Here is a 26,801-nt window from a genome sequence, read left to right as displayed (position 1 = left end):
TTGCTTTCTGTTTCAGGACAAAACTTTGGGGGTTCACATCAGCTGACCTCCGGACTCAGAACCCTTCCAAAATCTTTAGAAGTAACTTTTAGCCATGTGGATGCCTTCCAGACAACCAGGGTTTCCTTCAACCCACAGGCAGGCAGCCAGCCATACATGCTCTAATGTGATTGCACTTGTTCTGTTATGGAGGAATAGTTCCTCTCCTGTCAATTTCTTCCGGGAAACAGCTTTTTCGAAGTGTTTTGCCATTGCTTTTATTCGGACGTCTCCTGTGGCCCCTCCGGCCAGCATTAAGCAGATCCAATTCTTTGTGTTTCTTCTCAGCCCAAGCCAAGGTTAGCTCAATGGTATCGTTAACCTGCTGGGGAGCCAGGGGGGTCTTTTATAGAGCTGCCCTCAGCTGCCAAAGAGGACCTGCGTCATCCTGGATCCAGTTTTGCTAGCGCTCATTCATGTGCACAGAAGCAAATGCAAAAATAATGGCTAGCAGTAAAATGGAAAGACAGGGAGAGTCTGCAGCTTGTGCTGTTCTCCATTATCTTTATATGGTCCTTTCCAAGAATGCTTCCAAGAGAAGGTCATCTTCTAGGGGCTCTCCAAAGAGAAATCAATAAATTAGGACACGGGTTCATCTGATTGGATGCCTGTATGGTATAGATTTCCTCGGATGGTACATCTTTAGAAGGAATGTCTCGTGTCAGCTCTGTATCTTCTCCAGTCTTCAAAAATCTCTGGAATCGGCTGCGAGAGCAACCTTGGGAGACAGGAGGAAGTGCCACACCTCAGGAGATATCTCAGCGAGACATTACAAGATATTATAGCCACAACTGAGCTCAAAATTTCTTTTGCTAAGCAGGACAGTGGTTAAGTGAGTTTTGCCCCATTTTATTTTAGCGGCAAGTCCCTGCTAACTCTGTTATTCTGTTACAACTGTCATTCACATCTCCCAGAAACATGTCATATTTTCCTTTCCCCTTTCCCCCCATTTTTGGAGAGGTTTCCAGGCAACGTGGGATAAATGTTTGGTCCAGTAAATATTTAGAGAATAACGCACAGCCATTTATCCAGGATCCTGCTTCATGTTTCTCTCGGACGAAGTAAACAGAGGCTTCTTTTACTGTATATGCCAGGCAGAAGAGAAAGTGCTTCTGTTTTCCGGTGAAAAAGTCTCTCGTCTTCGCCTCCAATCACGTCATCCAGTGGAGGCGGACACAGTATTATAGTATCTTGCCCGGTCCTTTCAAGGCCAAAACATGACCCAAATAAACTCTAGAACAGAGGCTTTTTTCTTCTCATGTCAGAAAGCAAAATGGTTCAGCTTTTCCACGGAGAGATCCAAAGAAAATGGTCCCCCTTTTTGGGCCAACAGAATGGCAAACATTTTCCATGCCCATCACAGATCAAGGGAAAGGTCTTTGGGAAATTAGCAGTGCAAAAGGCAACAGAAAGAATATCTGGTGGAACCCCCCCAAGTTGTTGGGATGGTTTAATGGGGACTGTTTTATGAATGAATGGCTTCAAGGCAGAATGCCAGGGTGTTCTTTCGGTAGCCGAGGACTGTGAGATAAAGATGGTCGAATTGTCCCCGGGTTTTATTTTGTTTCTTCTGAGGAAGCAGTCATCCCCGCAATGTTTTCCCTCCAAACTGAGAGTCAGCCCTGGAATTTAAGCAAAGGGAAAAATATACGGGGAGAGGTAAATACTTGGAAATGGAACAGTCCTGCATTTTGGGGTGGTGAAAATCCGCCATTTCACTCACGCGCCTCCATTTTGCCAGGAGACTGAACGCAAATGAAACTTAAATCTCACCTCCTCACCAACAAGTGTGGGTGCTATTCATCCAAAGTGGCCTCTAGGTTGTCAACATCTAATGCAGTTGAAAGAGTTGATTGTGTTTAATTAAATGCTGGTTGCCTTTTTTTTTTTTCTTGTCCTTCCCCCGTGACAAACAGCTAACGGCAGAAGCAACCAAACCAGGGCAAGAAGCCAACCAGGATTGTATTTTATAAGTTGGGTCCTTCTACGCGTAGCCTTCCAAGACCCCTTGGACAATGGGTTCACTTTAAAAGGAAAGCAGGAGAGGCTTCAGTTTTCTGGGGTCATTTCTAATTTTAAACAGCCAATTTTTTCCCCCGAATTTGGATTTCCTTGACTCGCTAGAGACACAGGAAAACCCCCGTATAAGGGAAGGGGGGGGGGGGGAAATCACACTTTCCTGTCCAAAGGTTATCTATTTTTAACTCTTTTACTGGATTCCTTCCTTTTCTGCTAATAACCTTCAGCCTTGGCCAAAAAAAAAAAAAAAGGAGAAATTCTGACCATTTGTTTCTTACTGCTGGTTAAAAATTCTCCTAGAAAGGACTGACAGCCACACGGTTAGGTTGCAATCCAGCAAATTCCTTTTCTGCTGAAAAGAAGAAGAAAAAAATGTACAAAATGAACTGAAAAGGGGATGGCACAAGAAGAAGGGAAGAGGGAAAAAAAACTGGAACCTTCCCCTTTGGTGGCATTGTACTTCTGAATGCCCGTTATCACCAAACTAAGGGCAGAACAATGACGTTCATCTTTTTAATTAGTTACAAGTCTGTGTTTGCAGACATCCAATAAAGATCCCGCAATTGGCAGGCTGGTGGAGACAGAATACTGACAGAAGAGAGATGGTTTATTTGATGCAGCAGATGCTCCTATTCGGTGTTTCTGTCATCGTCTTGTTTTTTTCCGTGTCTATAATTATTACCATTGTTGTTTTCTTTTCACGCTGCCAGTCACACGGAGGATGTGATGTGCAAATGGAAGTTTTTAAAGAAAGAGACACAGAAATTGGACGCCTCAGCCTCAAGATGGCAAGATATTCCCCAAATCCTGCCTTGAGTTGGCAGGATCTTTTAATTTGGCTCCGATGGGGAAAGGAATGAAAGAGGGTTCATTCAGTCCAGTTGTCTTTCCTCTTCCTGTGAGGCGCCATATAGGAGTATCAGTGGTCAAATCCCACCCCTGGGGACTCTTTTCCCCCAGAGGCATCTTAGAGTGCTCCCAGTTTCCCGGACAAATCGGATGGAAGCTCTAATCTCAGCCCAGTCCCAGCATCAGGACCTTCTGACTGGCCGAGGAACTGATCAACCTTCTCCATTGCTCAAGCTTGCCTTTCTCAAAAGGGCTGCAAAGGCTGACTGGGTGAAAAAAATTTGATTTTTCAGTTCTTGAAGAGAAGCACCTACCAGAGGACTAAAGATTAAGAGCAACTTTGGTAAAAGAGCAAAACAAGCTTCTTCATTCAGTGGGGCGGGGGGTGGGGGGGAAGCAAAACGGTTTGGGAGAAAACCCAGCCCAGCTTGGCCTAATTTTAGCAGGAAACATTGTTAATGGGAAGAGTTAAATTTTAAAAGAGACGCCCCAGCCAGCCTAGGGTAAAGGATCCCAAGGCTGGAAACTGGAGGGTAGCAACTAATCCAACCATGAGTCAGGCTGGTTAAGAATACGAATTAAAGACTGAGTTCCTAACGGCAAGAATTCCAGTGACTGACGCTGTCTTTCAAATGAGGGTCTCTGTCTGGGCTCTTCCAATGCTCCTGGCTTTCACTCTTGCCTCTTTTCATTGTGTTGGAGCCTGAGTAGGTTTCTTTGTAAAAGATATGGTCTGCACCTGTGTTATGGTTGGCAAGTAGTCCCTTTGCATGCTGAGGAAGTACCATCATACCTATCACCAGGCCACGGGGAAGGGAAGAGAGAAGGGCAAGGAAGAGGAGAAGAAGAAGGGGATGGAGAGGGAGAAAGGGAAGGAGGAGGAGGAGGAGGAGGAGGAGGAGGAGAAGGAGAAGGAGAAGGAGAAGGAGGGGATGGAGAGGGAGAAAGGGAAAGAGGAGGAGGAGGAAGAGAAGAAGAATCAGTTAAAATCTTTCCCAAATCTTCCTCCCTTCCTTCCTTCCTTCCTTCCTTCCTTCCTCCCTCCCTCCCTCCCTCCCTATTTGCTTTCCCATCCTTCAACTTTTTGTGTCTTGCACTCTACTGAAGATTTCCTTTACTGAAGAAGAGGTATCTCCAAGATAGCCGTGGGTCATGTTTGACCGAGCACAGTTCTGTTCCTTAGGGGTCCCCCCAAGAACAATCTTTGAGCGTTGTCTTCCACTTACAAGATCTGCCCAACATAAGCCTGTTTTAAAGAAGGGAGCCAGAAGGGGAAGCGTTAGAACAAAGGGCCTTTCTTGGCTCTTTCGCAATTCTTCCAGGACCATCCTGAATTTGTCTCCGAGACCTCCCATGGGGCTTCCTGTTTGCTCCTTTAATAGCCTTGACGATCATTGCCAAAAAAAAGCACCAAGGGTGAAATGGGACTGCGGGGCTGGGACCTGCACATGTCACTCACCAAAGAATGGAGGAGACCAGCTGCAGATGGCTTTTCCCCCAGCAGCGTCTTGGGTAAATATTGAATCTGGCTCGGCTTTAGAAAATGTAAAGAACACGGGGCATGTCGAAAGGTGCAAGTCTCCCGACTTAGCTAAATTCGTCCTTTGATCCGGCTTCTTCCTACCGAAGTCTCTCCTCCTGATCTTGGGAAATTCACGGCCCTTATTTGACCATGCGATGGAACCAGAGAGATTTGTAGAGAACGTGACGCCCCTGCCATATTTGGCGCATGCACCCTAACCGGACGCAATGTTTGCTTCTCTTCCCTCATCCCACCAGGATGCCTAGAAGCCATAAATCAAATCAGTGGGTAGCTTCGTCTCCTTTTTCCTCCCTCCCAGATGGGGGGGGGAGGGTTGCCGCAGCCCCTTCCCCTTGAAGAAGAGGATCACTTGGAGCAGGAAATCTCCTTTGTTTAATGGCGGAATGGAGAATGGAGGGGATGTCACTGGAGCACACCCCAAGGAATAAACAATGCAGAAGCACCAGCTGGGCAGGGCCACAATTTCCGGAAGGCGGCGACATTTATTGCCTGGAATCTGGGAAGGAGGCGAAGCTGTCCCCAAATTCACCTGCTGAAGTCTTGGGTCTGCATCTTGAGTCTGTTTGCAGAAGCCCGATGGGTTCCATTTGCTCACAACCTGCTTTCCTCCTTTTTCATTGCTCTAGCAATCTGGCTCATATCTAGCTTATACCTAGCATCCTGGCATTCCATATCCCTGGAAGGAATCACCTGGCTAGCTGATCCCTCTGGAACTGAGTGCAGAGATCAGCTTTGGGGCTGGATAGCTTATCTGCTCTCTGCTGCAGCATCTCCAATAAAGGAGATGCTGAGCGGCTTCAAAATGAACCCACATCAGAAAGGTCCTTCTTACTGCTACCAGATTCCCACCTCTCCCTTCCTGACAGCATCTTTCAAAAAACCCCTTCTCTCTCCTCCTCTTCCACCGAAGTTTACTTCGACAAACGTCCAGGCAAGATGACCTGGCTGCAGTCTTTATCTGGAGACAATCCCAGGGAATAATTTATTTGGAGCTGAGGTGGAGGAATTCCTCCAAAGGAATCCGCCAGCCCGGCTGCTTGCCCGTTTCACAATCCCCCTTTCCAGCACTCTGGAGGCCCTCCAGACTCCTACTTTATCCTGCTACTGAAGTGTGTGTGTGTATGTGTGTGTGTTTAGGTGGGGAAGGGGGGGGGGAGATCATGGCTAGCTTCCCAAAGTTTGGGTGCTACCAGTATGGCCTGTCCACCCACACACGTTGCAAGCTTTTAATGAAGCGTCGGCTCCTTCCACAGACTCCAAACTAAGAAGGCAAAGCAAGGGAGGATTTTAAGATTTTTTTTTTTAAAAAAAAGCAAAATGTTGCATCGTGGCGTTTGATTGCAGGTTTGGGGGCTGTTTTGCAAAAGGGGGCTGATAGAAGAGTGCAAACCTATAAATCCAGGCTGGGGATGAGAGTAAAGGAGTAAGTGTTTTCCCCCCCCATACCATCACTCTGCTAAGCAACTACCGGTAATTCCCACAACACTGTCTTATGCCCTGGGATGTCAAATCACCTAGTAGTAGGACGGTATTACTGTTATCCTTCCCATCTTTCCTGTTACCTATTTCCTTAGCATCTTACGACTATAACTCTGTGGTTTGTATCTTATGATTTATGCTGATTGCTTTTATATAATATCCTGTTATGACTGATGTTGATTTCTTATTTAGTATCTTATGACTGTCACTGAGTGTTGTATCTTATGATTTACAGTGATTGTATTTTATGATTATGATCATGATTTATCACTTGCTCTTTGTATGTACACTGTGAGCTTCTGCTCCGGAGACAAATTCCTTGTGTGTCCAATCACACTTGGCCAATAAAGAATTCTATTCTATTCTATTCTATTCTATTCTATTCTATTCTATTCTATTCTATTCTATTCTATTCTATTCTGTTCTGTTCTGTTCTGTTCTGTTCTATTCTATTCTATTCTATTCTACAATCATTCTATTCTATTCTATTCTATTCTACAATCATTCTATTCTATTCTATTCTATTCTATTCTATTATCATTCTATTCTATTCTATTCTATTCTACAATCATTCTATTCTATTCTATTCTATTCTATTCTATTCTATTCTATTCTATTATCATTCTATTCTATTCTACAATCATTCTATTCTATTCTATTCTATTCTACAATCATTCTATTCTGTTCTATTCTATTCTATTCTATTCTATTCTATTATCATTCTATTCTATTCTATTCTATTCTATTCTATTCTACAATCATTCTATTCTATTCTATTCTATTCTATTCTACAATCATTCTATTCTATTCTATTCTATTCTATTCTACAATCATTCTATTCTATTCTAGAATCATTCTATTCTACAATCATTCTATTCTATTCTATTCTATTCTATTTATTCTATTCTATTCTATTCTATTCTATTCTATTCTATTCTATTCTAGTCTAGTCTAGTCTAGTCTAGTCTAGTCTAGTCTAGTCTAGTCTAGTCTAGTCTAGTCTAATCTAAGATTGATGTCTAAGTGGACTTGCCGAGGATCAGGATAGGAAACATGAATTTGGTTTCTTGGGGCTTGCTTCTGAAGAGTTCTCTAAATCAACTCCTTTTAAAAGGTACTAATGATAATAACTTCAATTTTGCTACAACCATCCACTGATAGTGCTTGGAATAAACCACAAGAGCATCGAAGAATAAGATGGTGGTGATGATGGTGATGTAATATAATAAAACCACCACATCTACAGTACTGGTATATTTCTGAATGGTCTCTTAATTGCACATTTGAAACTGACGCTCTGTCACTGCCAACGTTTCCTTTTTCAAAGTTGAGGGTTACTTTTTCTGTCCCTTCGGATGATTCCTGTCAGGAATATCTCCTGGCCCTCTTCAATACAAGCTTCTTCTCTTGAAGAGAGATCCCAAAACATGATCTCTGGGAATCTCAGAAAGCAACAGTGGTTTGGCTCAGTCAGCCGAGAGACTTAGAGAAGACCATCCACAATTATTTATCTTTTCCAGGGGTATCAGGAAATTTCTCCATAGCTCTAGGTTGGTTCTCTCCTTGCTTAGTTTCCACCCATTTCCAATTCCACTAATGCACAATCCAGGAGCACCACACAACAAGGATGCTGTTAGTCCTCAGGGGTCTTTAAAATCTTTGTGTCTTGCTTCCTCCTTGCCCTCTGCCAACCTGACGCGGCATTTTTGGAGGGTGCCCAATACTTACTGTAGATTCTCTTTGAGCAGCAGCCCTGCTTCTTTCCTTTCCGATCCGGGCAGTCGGTTTAAGATCACCTCCTACCATCCACTGGGTCCCATCAGAAGAGCCCCAGGTCTTTAAAATGGCGTCTGCTCTTGCTCCCATAATTTTATGTTTTTTCTTGCAGGACTTTGCTTCCCTCGCTTTTCCTTTCAGTTGTTATCAATCTGTTCCAGCAACACCCGAATTTCCCCCCACCATTCTTTTTTCCAGAAGCTGATGGGGTTCTCGTCCAAGTGTGCGGCGTTCCAGAAGCCACAAACCAAAAGGCATCTTCTGCTATCTCCCTAGTGGGAGCTGACCGGCAAAAGCAGGATATGGACTGAGCGGGCAGAAGGAGAAGGAAAAAAAAGTGTTGGCCAGTAAATGAACCCTGAAAAGGATCTGGCAAAAACAGCACATCCCTTTCCTGTGAAAGGCAGAGGTGGGGAGAGAAAAATGGGATATTGGAGAGCAAAAAAAGGAGACAGAGGTAGAGCTGAGAATGACAGAAAAAAAGGCAGTGAATAAAATAAAGATTATTCCATTTGTTCTGATCAAAAGCAGGTGGTTTGTCTGCTTATAGCCACCGGTCATCAATGTCCTGTTGGCACACACCTTCCCTGAATAAGCCCAACAATTTCCACAATGCTTTGCCCCGGCCTTTTCAGCTTCTCCATCTACCCAGGAATGCCAGTTCAGGCAGTCCTTGACTTATGACCAAAAACGAGCCCGACATTTCCATTGCTAAGAAAGACCGCTAAGTGAGTATTTTTGCCCCTTTTTACCACCTTTATTGCCATCGCTAAGAGAATCCCTGGAGTTGTTAACAACAACTTCCCTGTCGACTCTGCTTGTCAGAAGGCCACAAAAGGAGACCGCGTGATCCCAGGACACTGCGACCGTCATAAATATGAATCTCTTGCCAAGCGTCTTGGGGGATGCAGCAACGATGGTGTGTAAACGGCCGTCAGTTACTTTTTCCCAGTCCCGTTGCAACTTGGAACGGTCCCTAAAGAAGTGGTTGTTAAGTCAAGGACTTACGAGTCAAGGACACCCAAGTCTCTTTTAGGAAACCACGGATTGCCTGTTGGTGCTCCTCTCTCCCCAAAAGACCACCTTCCCCTGCACGTGGTGGGGCCAGCCAGGCCAGCCAAACAAATCACTTTGAATTCTGCTGTTAGCCATGAAGGACTGGCGCAGCACGACAGGCGGCCATTCCCCAGGCGGCCTCAAATGACAGGCAGGCTGATGCAGAGCGACTTCACGGCGAACCACTAACAGATCAGGACTGCTCCGTCCTCTGCAAAATCCCTCACGGCGCATCCAGCCTCGTTAATCTAAAATAACCCTCCTTCGTGGGCGGCATTGTTAACGGGTCTCGCGTTCTGATGGAGGAAGCCAAGTTCATGGACGTTCGCTAGATCAGAGCCTGCACGTGAGCACCAGACTTTTATACACACAGACACACACACACAAGCATTTTGTGGCCCACTGGTTCCCCTGTGTCTAGGACACACTCCGGGGTCTCCGGTCTAATGAAACCAGAAACACACGCTATCCTTTCTGCTTAAGAGGTCCAGCACCAGCCACAAATTGAGCAAACGAGAAAGAAATCCTGCAGGCCATTTTAAGCAGTCATTGTTAAAATGAGCATCGAGACAATATATATATATAACAGAATAACAGAGTGGGAAGGGATGTTAGAGGTCTTCTAGTCCAACGCCCTGCTCAGTCAGGAGATCCTATACCATCCTGATCAAATGGCTGTCTAATCTCTCCGGTGATGGAGCATCCACAACTTCCAGAGGCAGGTTGTTCCACTGATTAATTGCCCTCACTGTCAGGAAATTCCTCCTTAGTTCCAGGTTGCTTCTCTCCTTGATTAGTTTCCATCCCTTGCTTCTTATCCGCCCTTCAGGGGCTTTGGAGAATATGAGGCGGAATATTCCAAAAGAGTTCTACGAAGGAGGCTTATATTTCTACAGATATACTGGATGGGTTTTTATTGTTCTGGCAAAGTTCAGCCCGGCTGTGCATCTTTTTACTGTCTTTTGATGGATTAGCAACAGATCTTCGTTGGTCTCATGATCGCTTGATGCTTCAAAGCTTCGGAAGGGGCATCCGAAGCTCCCCTTAGAAGAACCAGCTTTTTCTTTATTTTATTATATTTATAAGCTGCCCAATTCTATTACAAGAAATCCTGGTGGACTGGTCTACATGCATCATGGGTGCTCAACTGCTGATTTATACTCTGCCACTAAAGTAACGGTCTCACCCTCAAAGGAAGCTGCTTTCCGTGGTCAGACCGCTGGTCCCACCAGCTCAATATGGCTGGTTCGGACGGGCAAGGTTGAACGAGGACATGTTTTGGGTCCATAGCTCCTCCCCGTAGTATAAACAGTAGTCATGTAGTATAAATAGAGTAGACCAACGAGTCACAGGAGGTCAATAACGAACCATCTGAGGTGTCACCTTTCAACCTGGTATCCTGATCCAAACAAAGGGTAGGGATCAAGTGGGGAGAGTCAGATTACAAGATCCATGGGAGAACATGTCAAGGTGAGAGTGGATAAGCATCCAGACTTCTCTACTGCAGGAGAGGGGGGTATCTACTTTTCTCCAAGTTGTCTTCTGTTGATTTCCCTCTGTCGTATTACCAGCCTGCTTAGCAGCTCATTCTTATGAGACGTGCATCAGAGCCTACTTTTTTTTTTTTAATTTGGGGGAACTTTTCAAGGTGGCCTCGATGAATTGGTGGAAATGGCCCTGCTTGGTGCCCGTCAGCGTCATGATTTCTTCCCCAAATGCTCCTTGAGGTGATGGTGAGCTCAATTCTTTAAGGAGGACATTTTCAAGATGGGGAGCTTTCTTGCGCTCCGGTGGAAACTTCTCATTCCATTTGTTCCCCCCTCCCCCCCCCCAAAAAAACCAGAAACCTTGCCTCAGTCAACTGATATCTTATCCCATGCCAATGAGATTAACCACAATGGGACTTCAGCACAAGGTACCTGAAGAATCATTTCCTCCAATAGGAACCTGTCTGCTGTTTAAGGACTGGAATTCACACTGAGGTTCCTCCTATGCTGGGGCTCCAGTTGCAAAACTGCCCGCTTGATCAGATCGAGTCATAACTTTGCTGGGGCGGCGATGACAGGTTATCCCGTCTTCTACCGAGCTGTGTAATGTTCATATTTTGCTGTGTTTTTATAGAAATGTTAACATACGTTGCAAGTCCACGTACGATATCCCATATGCCGTAGAAATGAATAAATCAAGTTGCCCGGCAGCATTCAGTAGATCAACCAGCCTTAAGAGGTTAAGAAGCTGGAACCACAGGGAATAATTGGACGATCTGTTCCGTAGCTTGATGGCAATTGTAGTGGATTCCTGAAATTGGGAAATCGTATAAATCTCACTAAGTTGATTCAATCGTGTTGTGTTAGGTATGCTACTGTTGGCTGGGATCACTACGTTTCTGTGCCAGGGGAATGCTAGGTGGGTGTGGCTAAAGGCAGAGGATGGGCTTTCAGAGCCAATGGGATGAAGAACTACTAAGCTACGATAGAGGTAGTATGTGTCTATGGTGAGAATAAAACGGTCCTTCAAGTCCAGTTTGATTCCTGTCTCCATGGACATATATCACTCTGAAGATTTGTCCTTTTCCTTCCCAATCTAGCCCACTGCCTTCAGATGTCCTGGGGCTTCCATCGGAGAACAACCCTAGCCTAACTGCATTTGACTTCTTAAGATCCATCAATGTCAACTCAGGTTGCCACCCTGCCAATCAGAACTGGAGGACCCGGGTTCAAACCTCACTCCTCCTTGGGAATTGATTTCTACTCACGCCTGCAGAGTTGCCCAGACGGCAATGATGGCAGGCCAGGCCAGGCCTGGCCCTTGGCATAAATAACAATGGAATGCTTTTTTTTTTTTTTTCCAAACAAAACCACAGAACCCACATTCTCTCCTCTGCCTTCACGCCCCACCAGTCACAACACGCTGCGGGCCCTGGGTTTTGTTAGGTTTGCAAAATTACTTTGGGTCTTCTGAATGGGAGGCTGAATCACCCGGATGGGGTTATTCAAAATTCAGCAGCAGCTGCCAGATGTAATTTCTTGGATAAACATTACCCCTTGCAACTCAACTGATATCATAATAACCACACCGAGGAAAGGTAAGGAGGGTACAGGAATTTGATCTGTTACCCAATGGGGTAATTTGATCTTTAATCTAAGCGTGCTCTGGAGAAGCTGGAAAGATTTTAAGCCCTTTGACGTCTCTCTCTCTCTCTCTCTCTCTCTCTCTCTCTCTCTCTCTCTCTCTCTCCCTGTCTGTGCTTAAAGTTGCCAACTTTCCCCAGGTCTCTGCAGCTGTGCTTTGCAACAGCCCTCAAACTGGCAGAGTGGATCAAGTGTTGGCAACCAAACGAGGCTGGGCTACGGGCTACGTTACCGATGGCACCCCCAGCACGCCAATTTATCTGCCCTGGGTGCAAACCAAGCCCTGCTTTTGTATGAAAAGCCACTGGTTTTGAGTTACACATGACAAAGCTTGCACCGCAGTGGTCTGTAAAAAAAATGCCAAATATCTCCAGCCAGATGTGATTTTTCTCCACCCTAGGCACGTTGTGTGCGTGGCTTGGCCCTTGAAAGAGGGGACTGGGAAGAACAAGAGCTTCCTACATCCACTGCAAAACGTAGCAGGAGAGATGCTGTTCAGACTGGAAGCAAATTCTCAGTTCTGTTTTTTCAGTTTTCCGCACTGGGAAATTTGTCACTAAGCATGACCAAAAAGATGATGGAAGTTTGGAAGCCGACGGTTGCGTCTGTACAAACTCATCATCGTTCTGTTTTGTGTGTGTGTGTGAGGTGTAACAGAGGGATAGAATCAAGATCACGTGAAGTATTAATACCACTTTACAATACCTTAGTAAGGCCACACTTGGAATACTGCATCCAGTTTTGGTCACCACGATGTAAAAAAGATGTTGAGACTCTAGAAAGAGTACAGAGAAGAGCAACAAAGATGATTAGGGGACTGGAGGCTAAAACATATAAGGAACGGTTGCTGGAATTGGGTATGTCCAGTTTAACGAAGAGAAAGACGAGGGGGGACAGGATAGCAGTCTTCCAATATCTCAGGGGCTGCCCCAAAGAAGAGGGAGTCAAGCTGTTCTCCAAAGCGCCCAAAGGCAGGACAAGAAGCAACGGATGGAAACTAATCAAGGAGAGAAGCAACCTAAAACTAAGGAGAAACTTCCTGACAGTTAGAATAATTAGCCAGTGGAACAACCTGCCTTCAGAAGTTGTGAATGCTCCAACACTGGAAGTTTTTAAGAAGAGACTGGACAGCCATTTGTCTGAAATGGTATAGGGTTTCCTGCCTGAGCACGGGGTTGGATTAGATGACCTCCAAGGTCCCTTCCAACTTTATTATTATTATTATTATTATTATTATTTCTTTGAGGGAATTGAGGTGGCCTCTGGGGATGGGGGGGGGGAATAAAATAAAACCTTCAAAGTTACATTCCGAAAAGCGGAATGTAAAACTGTACTGGGCCCTTGTGCAAAAAAAAAAAAAAAAAATGAAGGCAGTTTTTTACTGTGTGTGGAAAAAATTATTCTTTCCTTCCCACCCTTGGCTGGGACAGTAGTAAAAATACAGTCAAATGCTAAAGCATTGGTGCATTTTATGAAGGGAGGGGGTGTGAAGAGTGCCATCGTTTTAGCCGGCTCGAAGGAACTACGAGAGGCTGCAAGTAAAATTGGTCTGCATTGGATTTTTCCGATTCATTAATACCCGCTACAAGAATAACACACCGCAGAGACAAAAAAGTGCCTCGCCTATAAAGTGAAATACAGGTAGTCCTCGACATACAACCGTTCGTTTAGTGGCCGTTCAAAGTTACAACGGCCCTGAAAAAAGTGAGTTATGCACATTTTTCACACTTACAGCCGTTACTGCATCCCCAAGGTCACGTGATCAAAATTCAGTCGCTCGGACACCGACTCGTATTTATGACGGTTTGCAGTGTCCCGGGGTCCCCCCGACAGACTCTCCTGCGTCCCAACAGCTGCATCATGAGAAATTAATCCACTTGAACCCTTTCCAGTCATGAGTCTCCAGGCCAGGAAAAAAATTTGCTTGCTGAACACCAGTGGCTTGTGAATTTTCTAAAAAAACCCAGGAATTGGCAGCCTCCAAGCCTTCAACTTTCAACAGTTGATTGGAAGCTTTTAAAAAGCCTAATTGGGATCAGAGGGATTCACCTCCCAGAAGAAAAATAAATACAGGTTTGTGTGTGAGAGAAACACAAAGTTTCAGGTAAAATGGATTTACTATGTGTTTAACTTTTTTAAAAAAAAACAGAAAAGGGCTCCCTCCCTGCGTAATTTAACAGGCTGAGAAATCTAAACAATCTCCCTTCTAAATCACTATATATCAACTTTGGGGGTGGCCAATTTCCATCCAACAGATTTTTTTTTTCCCCTTTGGAGGTCGCCCTCTTCTGCTAAATTTTGCCCACCAACTGACACCCAACCAGCTGCCAACTTCTTCAGAGGATAGACACGGAGGAAGTTTGGAAAAAGCTGGAAAACTCCCTTTGTGCCGCCCGCCACCGAATACCGCCCTCCCCACGGAAAGCCAGTGGAGAGCAGCGGTAAGGGGAGGGGAAAGGGCTGTGCGCTCCAGCCACTCCTGTCAGAAAGGATTCATGACTCTGGGGAGAGAGAGAGAGAGAGAGAGAGAGAGAGAGAGAGAGAGAGAGAGAGAGAGAGAGAGAGAGAGATTTTAAAAAAAAAGGAAAGGAAAGGAAAAGAGAGGGACACAAAGTAACTTGCAGAGATTTCGCAACCCTGCGGGGAGGGGAGAAATATGTATATGTTTCAAAGCTGGGGAGGGTGGCTGTCCCAGTCAAGGCCAGGCTAGGATAAAAGCACCGGCTCGCTCTCCAGCTGCAAGACGTCAGAATATGCCTGAGTCCAGAGGCAGGCTTGGCCTCCTCGCCAATGTCAAGGCGTTGGGTTTCAGGTAGCCGCTGCCCATCCGATCCGGAGACGACTTGCTATGAGTCCCCCAGTCGCATTGCTTCGGATTCTCTGCCTGCTCGGTGGTGTCCTGGCCCAAAGTCCTTCAAGAGGTGAGCGGCTTCGGAGGATACTGGCTTTCGGATTCGGAGGTTGGATTTTTGGAGATCGGGTTTGGGATTTTGGATCTTCCCAGGGGGGGGGGGGAGTGAGAGAGAAGGATCCCAATTTGAGGACGGCTGGGAAAAGAGCACCTCTCCCCAGAATTATGCAGACAGGTCGCGGAGTAACCTTTCTGAAGGTCCGGCTGCCTGGGGGGATGACGGGAGGCTACAATCCTGGGAAGATTTGAGTTTGGATTTTGAAGAGGAGGTCTTGCGGAGGCCAGAGCTGGCCAGTCTGGCTGGCTGTGAAGGGCAATGGGACTTTAAGAGGCTGGCTAGGTCCAGGAAGGTGGAGGTTTTGCCCTCCTCCTTTGAAAACCGCTTTGCTCTTTCTTAGCGGTGCCCTGATTCAGAGGAGGAACAAATGCAAGCCGCAAAACTGGAGATTTTTTTTTTTATCCACGTAGGGGCAGTTAAGCCGGGCGAGGTCTCTGCCCCGAGGTTGAAATCCCCACGAAGGGCTGGGAAGAGGCAGTAGGGCTCTTTATTCTGTACATTTTTCCTTTGGATGGACCTTGTCTGAAGGTGGCTGGCGAGAGGTTGAGGGAAGGAAGGGAGAAAACTTGGTTTGGAGAAGACCAGGGAGAGCTTTAGTTTGGCTAGGAAAGTGCACCTCTTCCCCAGAATTATGCAGAGAGGTGGCGGAGCAATTTTTCCCCCAGACCTGGCTGTCCGGGGATGATGGGAGGCTACAATCCAAGGCAGCTAAATGGCATCTGACAGCGGAAACTGAGCGGCCCGGAGACTGACTGCAACTGCTTAAATGCAGATGTGGATCCATTCGTCCGTCTGTCCAACCTAGTCTGGGGCCGCTGTTGTTGACGGCTCTTGGAGATTTCAAGCAGAGAAGGAACCTTCTCAGAGTGACAGGAGATCCTATTTGTTTGGAAGTGGCTGGGAAGAACTTCAGTGTGCCTAGCAGTTGCCCTGTCACTGAGCCACATCAGGGACCTAATGAGACTGCTGCACCCATCTAAGCCAGTGTTGTCTGCTCTGGCTAAAATCTCCCTCCAAGGCCTCTCGGCCTTCTTCGTTCTTTGATCAGGGAGCTGCTGGCCGTTGAATTTAGAGCTTCCTGCAGGCAAGGCAGAGACTGTGCTGGAAAATTGGACAATATCCTGCTCGGCTTCCCAAAATCACGGTTGAATAGGTGGTCACTCTGAAGGTGGTACTTTCTGGAGAATTTTCTGACGCAAAGCCCAAAGGTGTGGTCCTCATGCAGCAGAGATCAACTTTGGCCAAATCTGCCTCTTAATCTATATGGCAATGCTTATTTCAATTTTCCAAATAACTTTTGTGCAAAATGAACCCTTCCTTCCTTCCTTCCTTCCTTCCTTCCTCTCTTTCTTTCTTTCTCCCTTTCCTTTCCTTTCCTCTATCCATCTTTGCTTCAGGTGTTGCACCCATAGTGCATTTCTTACACCTCATTTCTCACAGGGTGCTCATCAGTGTTGGCTGGGGAAGACAGGAGATGTCATGAGGGTCAGGAGATAGGTTTCTTTGCAACAAGCTTCTGAGAGAAATTAGAAAAAGTTTCCAGTAAAGAAAAAGAACCACCCATTCTCCTAGCCTTCATTGTTCTTTCAAGCGCCCGCCTCTCTCTCCCAGGCTTCGCAACCATCTTCAGCTCTGTGCGAAGAGCTGTCCCACGCTTGGTTGGTTGATGGAGGGGGTCAAAGTGTTCCTTTTCCTGTTTACCCAGACAGGGAAGGTCCTAAGCCAACAAGACAGGGAACCTTGACTATAGCTGGGGAAGAACTTTGTGAGATAAAGAGCGATTTCGCAGTAGGTGTGTCTGTCAGGAATGGGGTGGATTTTCCTTCAGTGTACCAGCAATAGAATAGATTGCCTAAATTTTACAGTCTCCTCCAACTGCCACATCTGGGCAAGGGGAAAAAGTGTTGAAATTCTTTCTCTGTTCCTTCTTCCAATGTCTTCTATATTACATTTTTCCTTGAGGATGGAGAGGGGAAGGGAAGAGAGAGAGAAATATTTATATCCAGAAGACGTCTGCCGGGTTTTTTCAGTAGACTGTGAGAAGGATGCTTAAAATTAACCTGGTTGTGTGCAGGAAAGCTGATTCCCAGTTTAAGCAACAGGAGTTTTATACAATTACCTCGTAGCTTTTTCTGCTGATACTCGAAACGTTCTGCCACACCTCTTTCCAAGGTATGTGACTCAGCCTTCTTTCTGAAGAAACAAGCATAGTCACCCTGGACATAACTGGGCAGTACCTGGGACAGGAAGAAATTCTTGTTTTATTGAATCAGAGACTAAACTTGGAAAAGCTCCAGAAGTGATTTGTGTAAAATCAAAGGAAAAGAATGGATATCCCTACAGGCTTAAGAGCTCAAAGGCGTGATGCAAACGGCAAGAGAGATGGGAACAGAAGATGAAATAATGCAAAAGGCGGCTCCAAGTTCATGAAATCCATTCGGAACAGATTTCCGATGCAATCTAGCACGTATCCACGCTGAACTAACCAACCCAACATGGCTTCAGAACTGCAGCCCTAGTTTTTAAAGCATTTTGTCCTAGATAAGATGGTCTGCAACATGCTACGGATTAGCGGCATTGGCCCAATCGGTTTCAACATATCCCCCCCAAAATCTAACCTCTGCATTTGCACCAGGTTTTACAAGTAGTCCTTGACTCAGGGCCACAACTCAGCCCCCAAAATTTCTGTTGCTAAGTGAGGCAGTTATGAAGTGAGTTTCACCCCCCATTTTATGACCTTTTCTTGCCACAGTTGCTAAGTGGATCGTTGCAGTTCATAAATGAACCTGGCTTCCCCATTGACTTTGCTTGTCAGAAGGTCACATAAGGGGATCGCGTGACCTGGGGACACTGCGACCGTCATAAATACGAGTCAGTTGCCAAGCGTCTGAATTTTAATCACGTGACCAGGAGATGCTGCAACGGTCATAAGTGAGAAAAACAGTCACAAGTCACATTTTTCAGTGCCGTTGTAACTTCGAACAGTCGCTAAACAAAGTTGAGGGTTACCTTGTATGTGGTTTGCCTTGATCTAAGTTAGCCACCAGATCAACTTTTTGGGTTGATTCAGAGCTCACTGTATTGTGTGAATCCAAAAAACTGGCTCATTCAGCAACCAGGTTTAAGCGCCTTGTGTGAACACAACCATCGTATCGACTTTATGGCTTGCCCAAAAAAGGAAATGCCATCATCGCCCTAATCAACAATGAAAAAGCCACATGCAAACAGGCACCACATAAATACAACACACAAAATAGCCCAAAGCACACATCCTGGTGGGAGAGAAGTTCCCTGAGGATGATGTACTCCAGCGTGAATCCGAAATCTCGGAAGACCAAAGATTGAAAGGCAATTAGTCCATACTTTGTAACTATGTGTACAAGAATGTTCTGGGAGCCACTCTTTCTCTGAGGTCCGTGACGCCAATCCCAGATTTATTTTTGGTTCCACTCCCCCCCGCCCCCGGGGAATTGGCACTTTTGAGAAACTGCAGCAACTGATGTATAAATAAGTTTAAATAAGATGTATAAATAAGTTTTTTCTGAATCCCAGCAGGTTAGAGTGACATGGCGCCCCAGTTCTGGCACCCAGGCAGGATTTCTCCCACTTTCTAAGTGCCCACACGCACTGCGTCACCGCTTGCCTTTGGCCACCCACTTGCAAGGCCTGCCTGATGGAAATGCAAAAGTCTTGCTGACCTAGCAGGATGTTTGCCTTTGGTTCTGTTTTGCTGGGGGGGGGGGGGGGGAAAGAGAGAGAGAGAACAGTTCCAAAAGGTCACATGGGGGGAAGGAAGAAGTCGTGATGTTTTGCAGCTAAAGTCACACCCATCAGTATCTAAAAGGGGAGCACCATCAGTCGGAGGCCCCAAATTATCTTTCTGTTCCACTGTTGAATGATAGACTATATCTAAATATAGCCTGGCGACTGATTCATATTTATGACGGTCACAGTGTCCCGGAGTCACGCCATCCCCTTTTGCCGTCTTCTGACGAGCCAAGTCAATGGGGAAGCTGGATTCACTTAACAACCGTGTTACTGACTTAACAACTGCTGCGATTCCCTTAACAACTGTGGCTAGAAAGGTCGTAAAATGGGGCAAAACTCACTTAAGAAAGGTCTCTCTCACTACCTGCATTTCCATGCAATCTCCGAACCAAAAAGCCGTTCTCTCCTTTGGTGAATTTGTTTAATCTCTCTGTCTCGCAGGCTAAGGGCTCTGGGAATTAGCGTCCCACGCAGCTAGAATCTGCAACACAATCCAGAGTGACCCACATCTGGAAAAAAAGAAACGGGGGGGGGGGGGGAATGGGGATAGGGTTTCTGGAAACCTGAGCAGAACTGCCAATGAAGCCTAGCAGTGGGTTTGCACTGTCCTCTGCGCTCCAAAAATGAAAGCCAACTGGCTTCAGACGCCCTTTGGGGAAGGAAAACTCGCTTCCCATCCTCTTTACGTTACCAGGAATGTGACGGCTTAATTGCTGATCCTGCCATTGTATAACTCAAAAGAGGCCGGAAAACCACAAGCTCCAAAGTTTAACGAATGTGTTTTTCATTCCCACTTTTCCCACAAACATCTCCAGTTTTGGCCAATGTTTAACGGCTTCTGGACAGACCTCTTCCAATTGGGGCAGGAAATTGATCCAGGTAAGGGATTCGCGTCCTTGCCTACGCAAGCCACGTCTCCACTGTAGACTAGAATCTCCTGCTCTGAATGAAAGCACAAGTCACGCGGCCTGCACTCCGCCAGATGTAGCCAACCTCGATGGAGATGAAGCATCCCTCGTCTCCTGGACTTAAATTTAGAGAGGGAGGGAGGGAGAAAAGGAAAGGAAAGGAAAGAAGGAAGGAAAGAAGGAGGGAAAGAAAGAGAGAGAGAGAGGGAGGGAGGGAGGGAGGGAGGAAAGAAGGAAGGAAGAGAAAGGAAAGAAGGGAGGGAGAGAGAGAGAAAGAAAGAAAGAAAGAAAGAAAGAAAGAAAGAAAGAAAGAAAGAAAGAAAGAAAGAAAGAAAGAAAGAAAGAAAGATGCTTTCCTGGAAAAGAAAGGAAAGGAAAGGAAAGGAAAGAAGGAAGGAAAGAAGGAAAGAAGGAGGGAGAGAAAGAGAGAGAGGGAGGGAGGGAGGAAAGAAGGAAGGAAGGAAAGAAGGAAGGAAGGAAAGAAGGAAGGAAGAGAAAGAAAGGAAGGAAGGAAGAGAAAGGAAGGAAGGAAGGAAGAGAAAGAAAGAAAGAAAGAAAGAAAGAAAGAAAGAAAGAAAGAAAGAAAGAAAGAAAGAAAGAAAGAAAGATGCTTTCCTGGAAATTGTTAAAATGTCCTTAGCCAGGTGACATCAGCCCATCTAGCATCCTGTTTTAACAAGAGCCTGCTGGAAATCCCCAGGAAAACATACTGTATGTACAGGATGTGAAGCTCTTCCAATTGGTCCCCTGGGCTATACTGTTTCGTGCTATACTGCCCCTGGACACGGAGGTTCCATAGTGTTATCTGAACTTTCAGTTAAGCCTTAGCTCTTCTATTTCCCCCCAAAACCATGGGATCCGCCAGGGGAGGGAAGGTCTAGAGAAGCCTGTGCAGTGAAGAGGACCGACTGGCGGCCACCTTCTGATCAGAACGTCGGTCGGAAGTCGGTAGAAATCAAGAGGCAGAGCACGCCTGCAGCAGCCCCTCCACGGGAAGGACCCCGGCCTCGCCTGGGCATCCTTCACTTGCTGAGGAATCAAGGCAGGCAGGCAGGCAGGCAGGCAGGCAGGCAGGCGTGATGACAGAATTAGCTGGTCGGTTGACTTTGTGAACAGGGCCAACACGGGAGGAGAGATGAGGCAGTCACCCACCCTTGCTTGGGAAGTAGTGAGCGGTTGAGCTCAGCCCTTCCCATTTTCAGCAGGAAGGATTCGGGGATAAGAAAATGCCTCTGCCAAAGGGGAAGAAAAAAAAAAAAATCTCGAGAGCTATTCCTTATTAGGACCTACCCAGAGGAAGCTAAAGAATACTGGTAAACTGTCTCCTTTGTGAAGGAACGCAATAGGGCAATCAGACCGAGGGAATGGAAACCAACAAGTTGCACAGACTTTTAGGCTGAGCCCACTCAGTAAAAAAAAAACAAAACACGGCTGGAATCGCAACTAGGAGGCTGGGAATCATTGACAGACATAAATATAAGAAGGTTTTATTCTGCATTCCGTAGACGGCTCCCGTTGCCGGCCTATTTCTTCCTCCGGTCGTCCATGATTAAGCGCATGGCCAGAAGGGCTATTAATTATTAAACAACATAGTTTAGTGCTTTCCTTTGATGCGACGCTCCGGAGAAGAAGCGGGTTCTCTTTATTTCTGGGGGCAAACGTCTCCATCCTTGGTGTAAATCCCAGGGGAAATTGCAGATCAGGGTTTTTTTTTAAGATGTAGGATGCTTTTGATACCCGCCCAAAAATAGTCACAGATGGTCCTTGACTTACAACCGTTTGGGTCGTGATCGTTCGAAGTTGCAACAGCACCGAAAAAAAGGGACTTAGGATAGTTTTTCACACTTACGACCCGCTGCAGCATCCAGGGGATTAAAATTCAGAGCCTTGGCAACTGGCCTGTATTTACCACGGTCGCGGTGTGTCCCGGGATCCCCTTTTGCCAACTTCCGACAAGCAACAAACCAATGGGGAAGCCGGATTCACTTAACCATTGTGTTACTAACTTAACAAGGGCAGGGGTTCACTGAACAACTGCGGCAAGAAAGGTCGTACAATGGAGCCAAACTCACTTAAGGACTGTCTTGCTTAGCAACAGAAATGCCGGGCTCTGTTGTGGTCATAAGCCGAGGACTGCCCGTATATCTGTCGGGGATAGAGACCAAGTGCACATCCTACAGGACGGTGCGGTGGACAGAAGCTGGATCAGGAGCCTTAGGCAAGTTTAGCGGGTCCCCATTTCTCTGCCCACCTTCACAGGGTTCGTTGTTGTGGAGATACAACAGGGAGAGGCAGGATTACGCATCTCTCCTTGAGTCGCTAGCAGGGAAAGCAGGAGCACGCCTCTCCAAACAGCTCGCCTAGGGGTTAGATTTCCTTCCGTTCAAATAACAATCCCAATGATGCGATGAAAAAAAAAAAACAGCCATTGGGTTGATTTTTTCCCCTCCCTGCCACATTAAGAAGTGTAATTCCACCGCAACGATTGCAGCAGCTTTGAAGCTAACAGGGTGGAAGAAAAAAAACACCACAGTTTTATGGCTGAAAGACCAATGAGGTGCATCAGCGGAAAAGTAATCAATGTAGCTGCCTCGAAATGAAGGGTAATTCGGTAAACGGGGATGATGGAACAGAGCATCCCCCCCTTTTTGGGGGGTTGTTGTTGCTGTTTTGCTTTTCACTTGTAAAATGTTTCCGCTGTCTCCCTGGCGGTGTGCTTTTTATTTATCCTTCCTCCTTTTGCAGTTGCAAAACAAGACTTAAGCTCCAGTCCCACTGAGGTTGAAAGGTTTTCTTTATGGCTAACATTAGGCCAGCCTTCTGTTTACAGAGCACAAGTCTTCTCCTCCTGTCCCTGTGCATTCTTTGAGGGGGGGGGGAGGCGTTTCATCTGAGTCTGTTGCTATGTAAGTATATCAAGAATAACTCTGCTGGCGTCTCGACCCGGTTCTTGTTGTTGGGGGATTAGGAATGTTCCCTTTTTTTTCCCCAGCAAACAAGTCCATCTGTGAATTTCCAGGGACTTCTCTCCTTTTGAACTGCGGTGAAAAATGCATGGGATGGAAGGTTCCTAAGATGCTGAAGTTTAGGAAGCAATCCTGACAGATATATTGGGGAGGGGTGAGGGAGGGTTCTCTGTCTCTCTCTCTCTCTTTGTCTCTGTCTCTGTCTCTCTCTCTCTCTCTTTCTCTCTCTCTCTTCTACCTGCCTTGCCTCCAATTCAAGAAGGGATCCAAAAACCACATCAGGCTGGCACTTCCTGATTGATGATGTTCTGAGCCCTACCCAACACAATTCTTGCCTCCGGCAGTGTGTGAAAACATACCGGGAAGTTTGTTGTCAAACTTGACTCTGGTGCAAGGAGGGGTGGTGGTGGGCTTTGACGTGTCTGGATTCCACCTCCCATCAGCCCCAGCTACGAGAGTTGTCAGGGACGATGAGCACTGCAGTCATTTGGAGGCCCCCCGTGGCTTACGTGACCCTTGAGAGATGTTGCTTTTAAAGAACCACTGCGGTGTTTCTGTGGGAGATGCAGATGGGAGCAGCCAATCGGTCCCAAATAAAGGCACAGGAGGAGCGTCCTTCTCTCTCTGTTTTGACCAGCCAATGGTACATTGATTTGAATGTTCAACTACAGCCGAGAGGAGCTAGTCCTCAGGAAGCAAGGCTTGCTCTGATTTCCCCCATCGCAAGTACTTCATTTCTCTTTCCCCGGCTCTGCTCCCCTTGCCAATCCCTCTCCGTGGTCCATGGGTTCATCATCACGGCTGACACCCAACAGACAGACATCAAACAAGCATTTCCAGCAATTTCAATCAGAAATTGGGGATTTATGGCTAATATTCCTTCCACTCAAAGTCTGTGGGTTCTAAGGGCCCCAGCAGAGAGAGATCTTCAACTGATCATTGCAGGACTCCGGCTGTATAAATTTCCCACAATGCTCTTAACATCCCAGGGCATTATGGGCAACCGAAGGCAGCACTGACTTCCCCCCCAAAAAAAGCCCCAAATGGCTCAGACAGTCCAAATTCAGAATAGATATTCATGCTCCTGGGTCCAGTTTGGATGCTGAGATGATAGAATTTATTTAGGGACCCTGACTAAATCTCTGTGAGGAATCCGTCGAGCTCTTTGTCCTGGTTCCGTCGGGAAAAATATACTTTGTTTTGTGGGGGTGGCCCTTTTTCTCTGTCACAGAAGAGGGTTAAATCCATGCGTGAAGGAGCTTTCAGACAAAATAAAAGGGCATCGCCTGTCAATTCGGCCAGCTTCTGGGGAAAGCACATTTTTTTCAATAGCAGCACAAATCTCTCCCTTTGTTAGACATCCACCCTGGAGGAAACTGTTTTTTTTAATGTGGAACAGGAAGAAGACAATCTCTCTGGGGAGATTTAAGGATTGCCCTCAAGGGTGGCAGAGCCATCCCAAATTTCTTACCGGATGGCCAAGGCTGTGCCGTAAGTGGGGAAAGGTGAATATAACTGGCAAAATTTGGCCTGGGCAACATAAGCTGAGAGGAGAAAGAGGCCGTTTCCCCCAGCAGGGAAAAGGCTGCTGGAGCAGTGGAACATCTGATTTCCATCATGTGCTACTGGGAAGGTTTCCATTCTGCTTGTGGTGGCAATTTGTAAAGCCTGCATGGAACTGAAGCATTCGGAGTCCAAACCAAGGGGGGTTTCTCTGCTCTCCAAAACCCAGGCTAGCATTTTGGGAGCCCAGAGTGTAAGAGGGCCAACCCCCAGCCGGCCAAAAGGGAGATCCCATCCCATCTGGGATGAATTTTGCCATTTGGGGCTGCCAGAGATCCGGGTCTGCATTTACGGAAGCAAACGGATTGACTGGCTTGTTTCAGCATCCCGAGCGCCCCCAGAGTAGCTGGGCGCACTAACTGCCACCAGAAGACTCTGCCACTGGCAAGTTTTAGAACCGAAAAAAGACATTGGCAGGGAAGGGAAAGGGGACCAAGGGGTAAAGGGAAAACAAGAGAGCGCAGTACGTGGATGGGAAGACTCCGAAGGAACAACTCAGGTTGTAGGCCAGACTGGAAAGTGAAACGAAACAAAACATGAAATTAAAATCTCAGAGCCTGGCAAACATCGCTAGGAAGACACCGGGAAGCACTCAATTTATTGAGTGATCTTCCTCCGGTGGTAAAACGTCCGGTTTTGGTTTATCTCAGAGGGGGTTTACCCTTTAGAAATGAGCGGTTTTAGGTGTCCCCAGCTGATTCCGACTTATGTCTTGAACTTATGAAGGCCTCCTCCCTCCAGGAGAAGGTCTCCTGATCACGTGACACTCCCGGTTCTTTTCCAGTGTGTTTTCCAGGTCTTCAACCCACCCTTCCTGACCTAGAGGGGGATCTGCTCTTCCTGTTGGACAGCTCCGGCAGCGTCTCCTACTACGAATTCTCCAGGATCAAAGAGTTCCTTGCTGAACTGCTCCTCCCGTTTACCTTCGGCCCCGACAATGTCCGGACTGGCATTGTCCACATCAGCACCACGCCCATCCTGGAGTTCCCCTTTGACCGGCATTTCTCCACCCAGGCCGTCCAGCGTGCTATCCGCAACATCCAGCAGGTGATGGGGGACACCAATACCGGCAAAAGCATTTCCTTTGCCAAGGAGAAGCTCTTCACCGCCGAAGCGGGGGCCCGTCCTGACGTCCCCAAAGTGCTGGTGTGGGTGACCGACGGCTTCTCCAAGGACGACGTGGCCCAGCCGATGCAGCTTCTGAAAGACCTGGGAGTCGCCGTCTTCATTGTCAGCACGGGCAGGGGAAACTACCTGGAGCTCTCGGCTGCTGCCAGCCCTCCGCCGGAGAAGCATCTCCACTTTGTCGACGTGGATGACTTGGGCCTCATCACCAAGGAGCTGCAGGACTCCATTGCAGGTATTGGGAGGGAATGTCGTCTCCTCCTGACCGAGGGAAGTTTAAACGGGAGTGCGGAATATTCTTATTATTGGTTTCATCGGCCATCATTAAAGCCGATGGTTTATAGAAGGGCAGAGTTAGAAGGGACCTTGGGGGGATCTTCTAGTCCAGGAGACTCCATATCATTCTGGACAAATGGCTGTCCAGGCTCTTCTTAAAAACCTCCCGTGATGGAGCACCCACAACTTCTGAAGGCAACTTCCGTTCCACTGGTTTATTGTTCTCACCGTCAGGAAATTTCTCCTCCATTCTAGGTCGGTTCTCTCCTGGGTTAGTTTCCATCCGTTGCTTCTTGTCCTGCCTTCTTCTGGTGCTTTGGAGACTACGTTGACCCCCCCCCCTTTCTTTGTAGCAGCCCCTCAGATGTTGGAACGCCGCTATCATGCCATCCCTAGTCTTTCTTTTCATTAAACTAGACTTTCACTTGGCTGTTCCACGGCCTCAAAAGCTTCTGTCCACCTCAGGGCCAGCCGAAATCCCTTTGGTCAGTGTCTCGTATTCAGAGGTGGACTGCAATCAGCCCAGTGAAGAGGCATGAACAGACCCTTTCTCTGTGTAGTTGATACAGCCATCTTAAAAAATTATAGTTCTCATCGCATCAGGGAAGACGCCCTCAGGGAGGTTCCTGCCCAACCCTCAGCACACTTGGATCTGACACAGCCAAGCACTCCCCTTTTCTGTCCCAGGGCTGTGTTTTTTCCCAACTCCGGCTAGTTCCCGTGTGTACATTTTGAAGGACACAAAGCGATGGAAGACTGGAATCCGGGCTCCAGGGCTGGAAGACTTGGCAGCTTGGGAAGAGGCCCAGAAATGGCACTCTAACATCACATCATATGAGATCTTGTCAAAGGCTCCCTTTGTGGGAGCACAGAAGGGCATTGTTTGTCAGAGGGGCCTGTCTTTCTCTGGAATTCCTCAGATCTGCCAATGGAGTGCCGGGCAGCTTTTTGAGGAACTGAAGAGACATAACTGCCTGCCCATCCCCTTTGGAATGCAGCCTCTCATGGGGTAGGCTAGTAACACTAGTGCTGAGGGACCATGACCAGCTCTCCAGAGGGAGAAGGGTGGGGTGGGGTAGGGGCTTATTCCTCTATGAGTCACGTGCAGCTTGTCTCCAAAGAGATGCCTTGCACATTTAGGCTAAAGCTTAATGGTCATGCTGTTGATAGGTTTGGCATCTCTAAAAGTCACTCATGGTCTTTCGTCGCATCTCCTACCTCAGTTCATCCTGCACACTGAATTAGGCTACACATACTGAGCTATAATAGTAATAATAATAATAATAATAATAATAATAATAATAATAATAATAATAATAATAATAATAATAATA

At 46.7% G+C, this 26,801-nt stretch overlaps 1 protein-coding gene across 2 annotated transcripts in view; it reads left to right on the top strand.

The window, feature by feature from the left end:
* Positions 1 to 14,524: 14,524 nt before the first annotated feature.
* The window catches only part of VWA1 (von Willebrand factor A domain containing 1), a 17,756-nt gene continuing 5,479 nt past the window's right edge, over positions 14,525 to 26,801 (top strand). The window contains exons 1-2 of one of the 2 annotated variants that reach the window (XM_015816038.1): positions 14,525 to 14,813; positions 24,851 to 25,426. In XM_015816038.1, coding sequence (XP_015671524.1) covers positions 14,741 to 14,813; positions 24,851 to 25,426 — 649 coding nt within the window. In that variant the 5' untranslated portion in view covers positions 14,525 to 14,740. The remainder of the gene's footprint in view (positions 14,814 to 24,850; positions 25,427 to 26,801) is intronic. The other variant, XM_015816039.1, reaches the window with a different exon arrangement.

Source organism: Protobothrops mucrosquamatus, unplaced genomic scaffold, assembly GCF_001527695.2.
Source record: "Protobothrops mucrosquamatus isolate PMUCROS unplaced genomic scaffold, P.Mucros_1.0 scaffold397, whole genome shotgun sequence".
NCBI lineage: Eukaryota > Metazoa > Chordata > Lepidosauria > Squamata > Viperidae > Protobothrops > Protobothrops mucrosquamatus.
The sequence above is the reverse complement of the archived record's forward strand: the minus strand, read 5'-3'. Positions and strand labels throughout refer to the sequence as shown.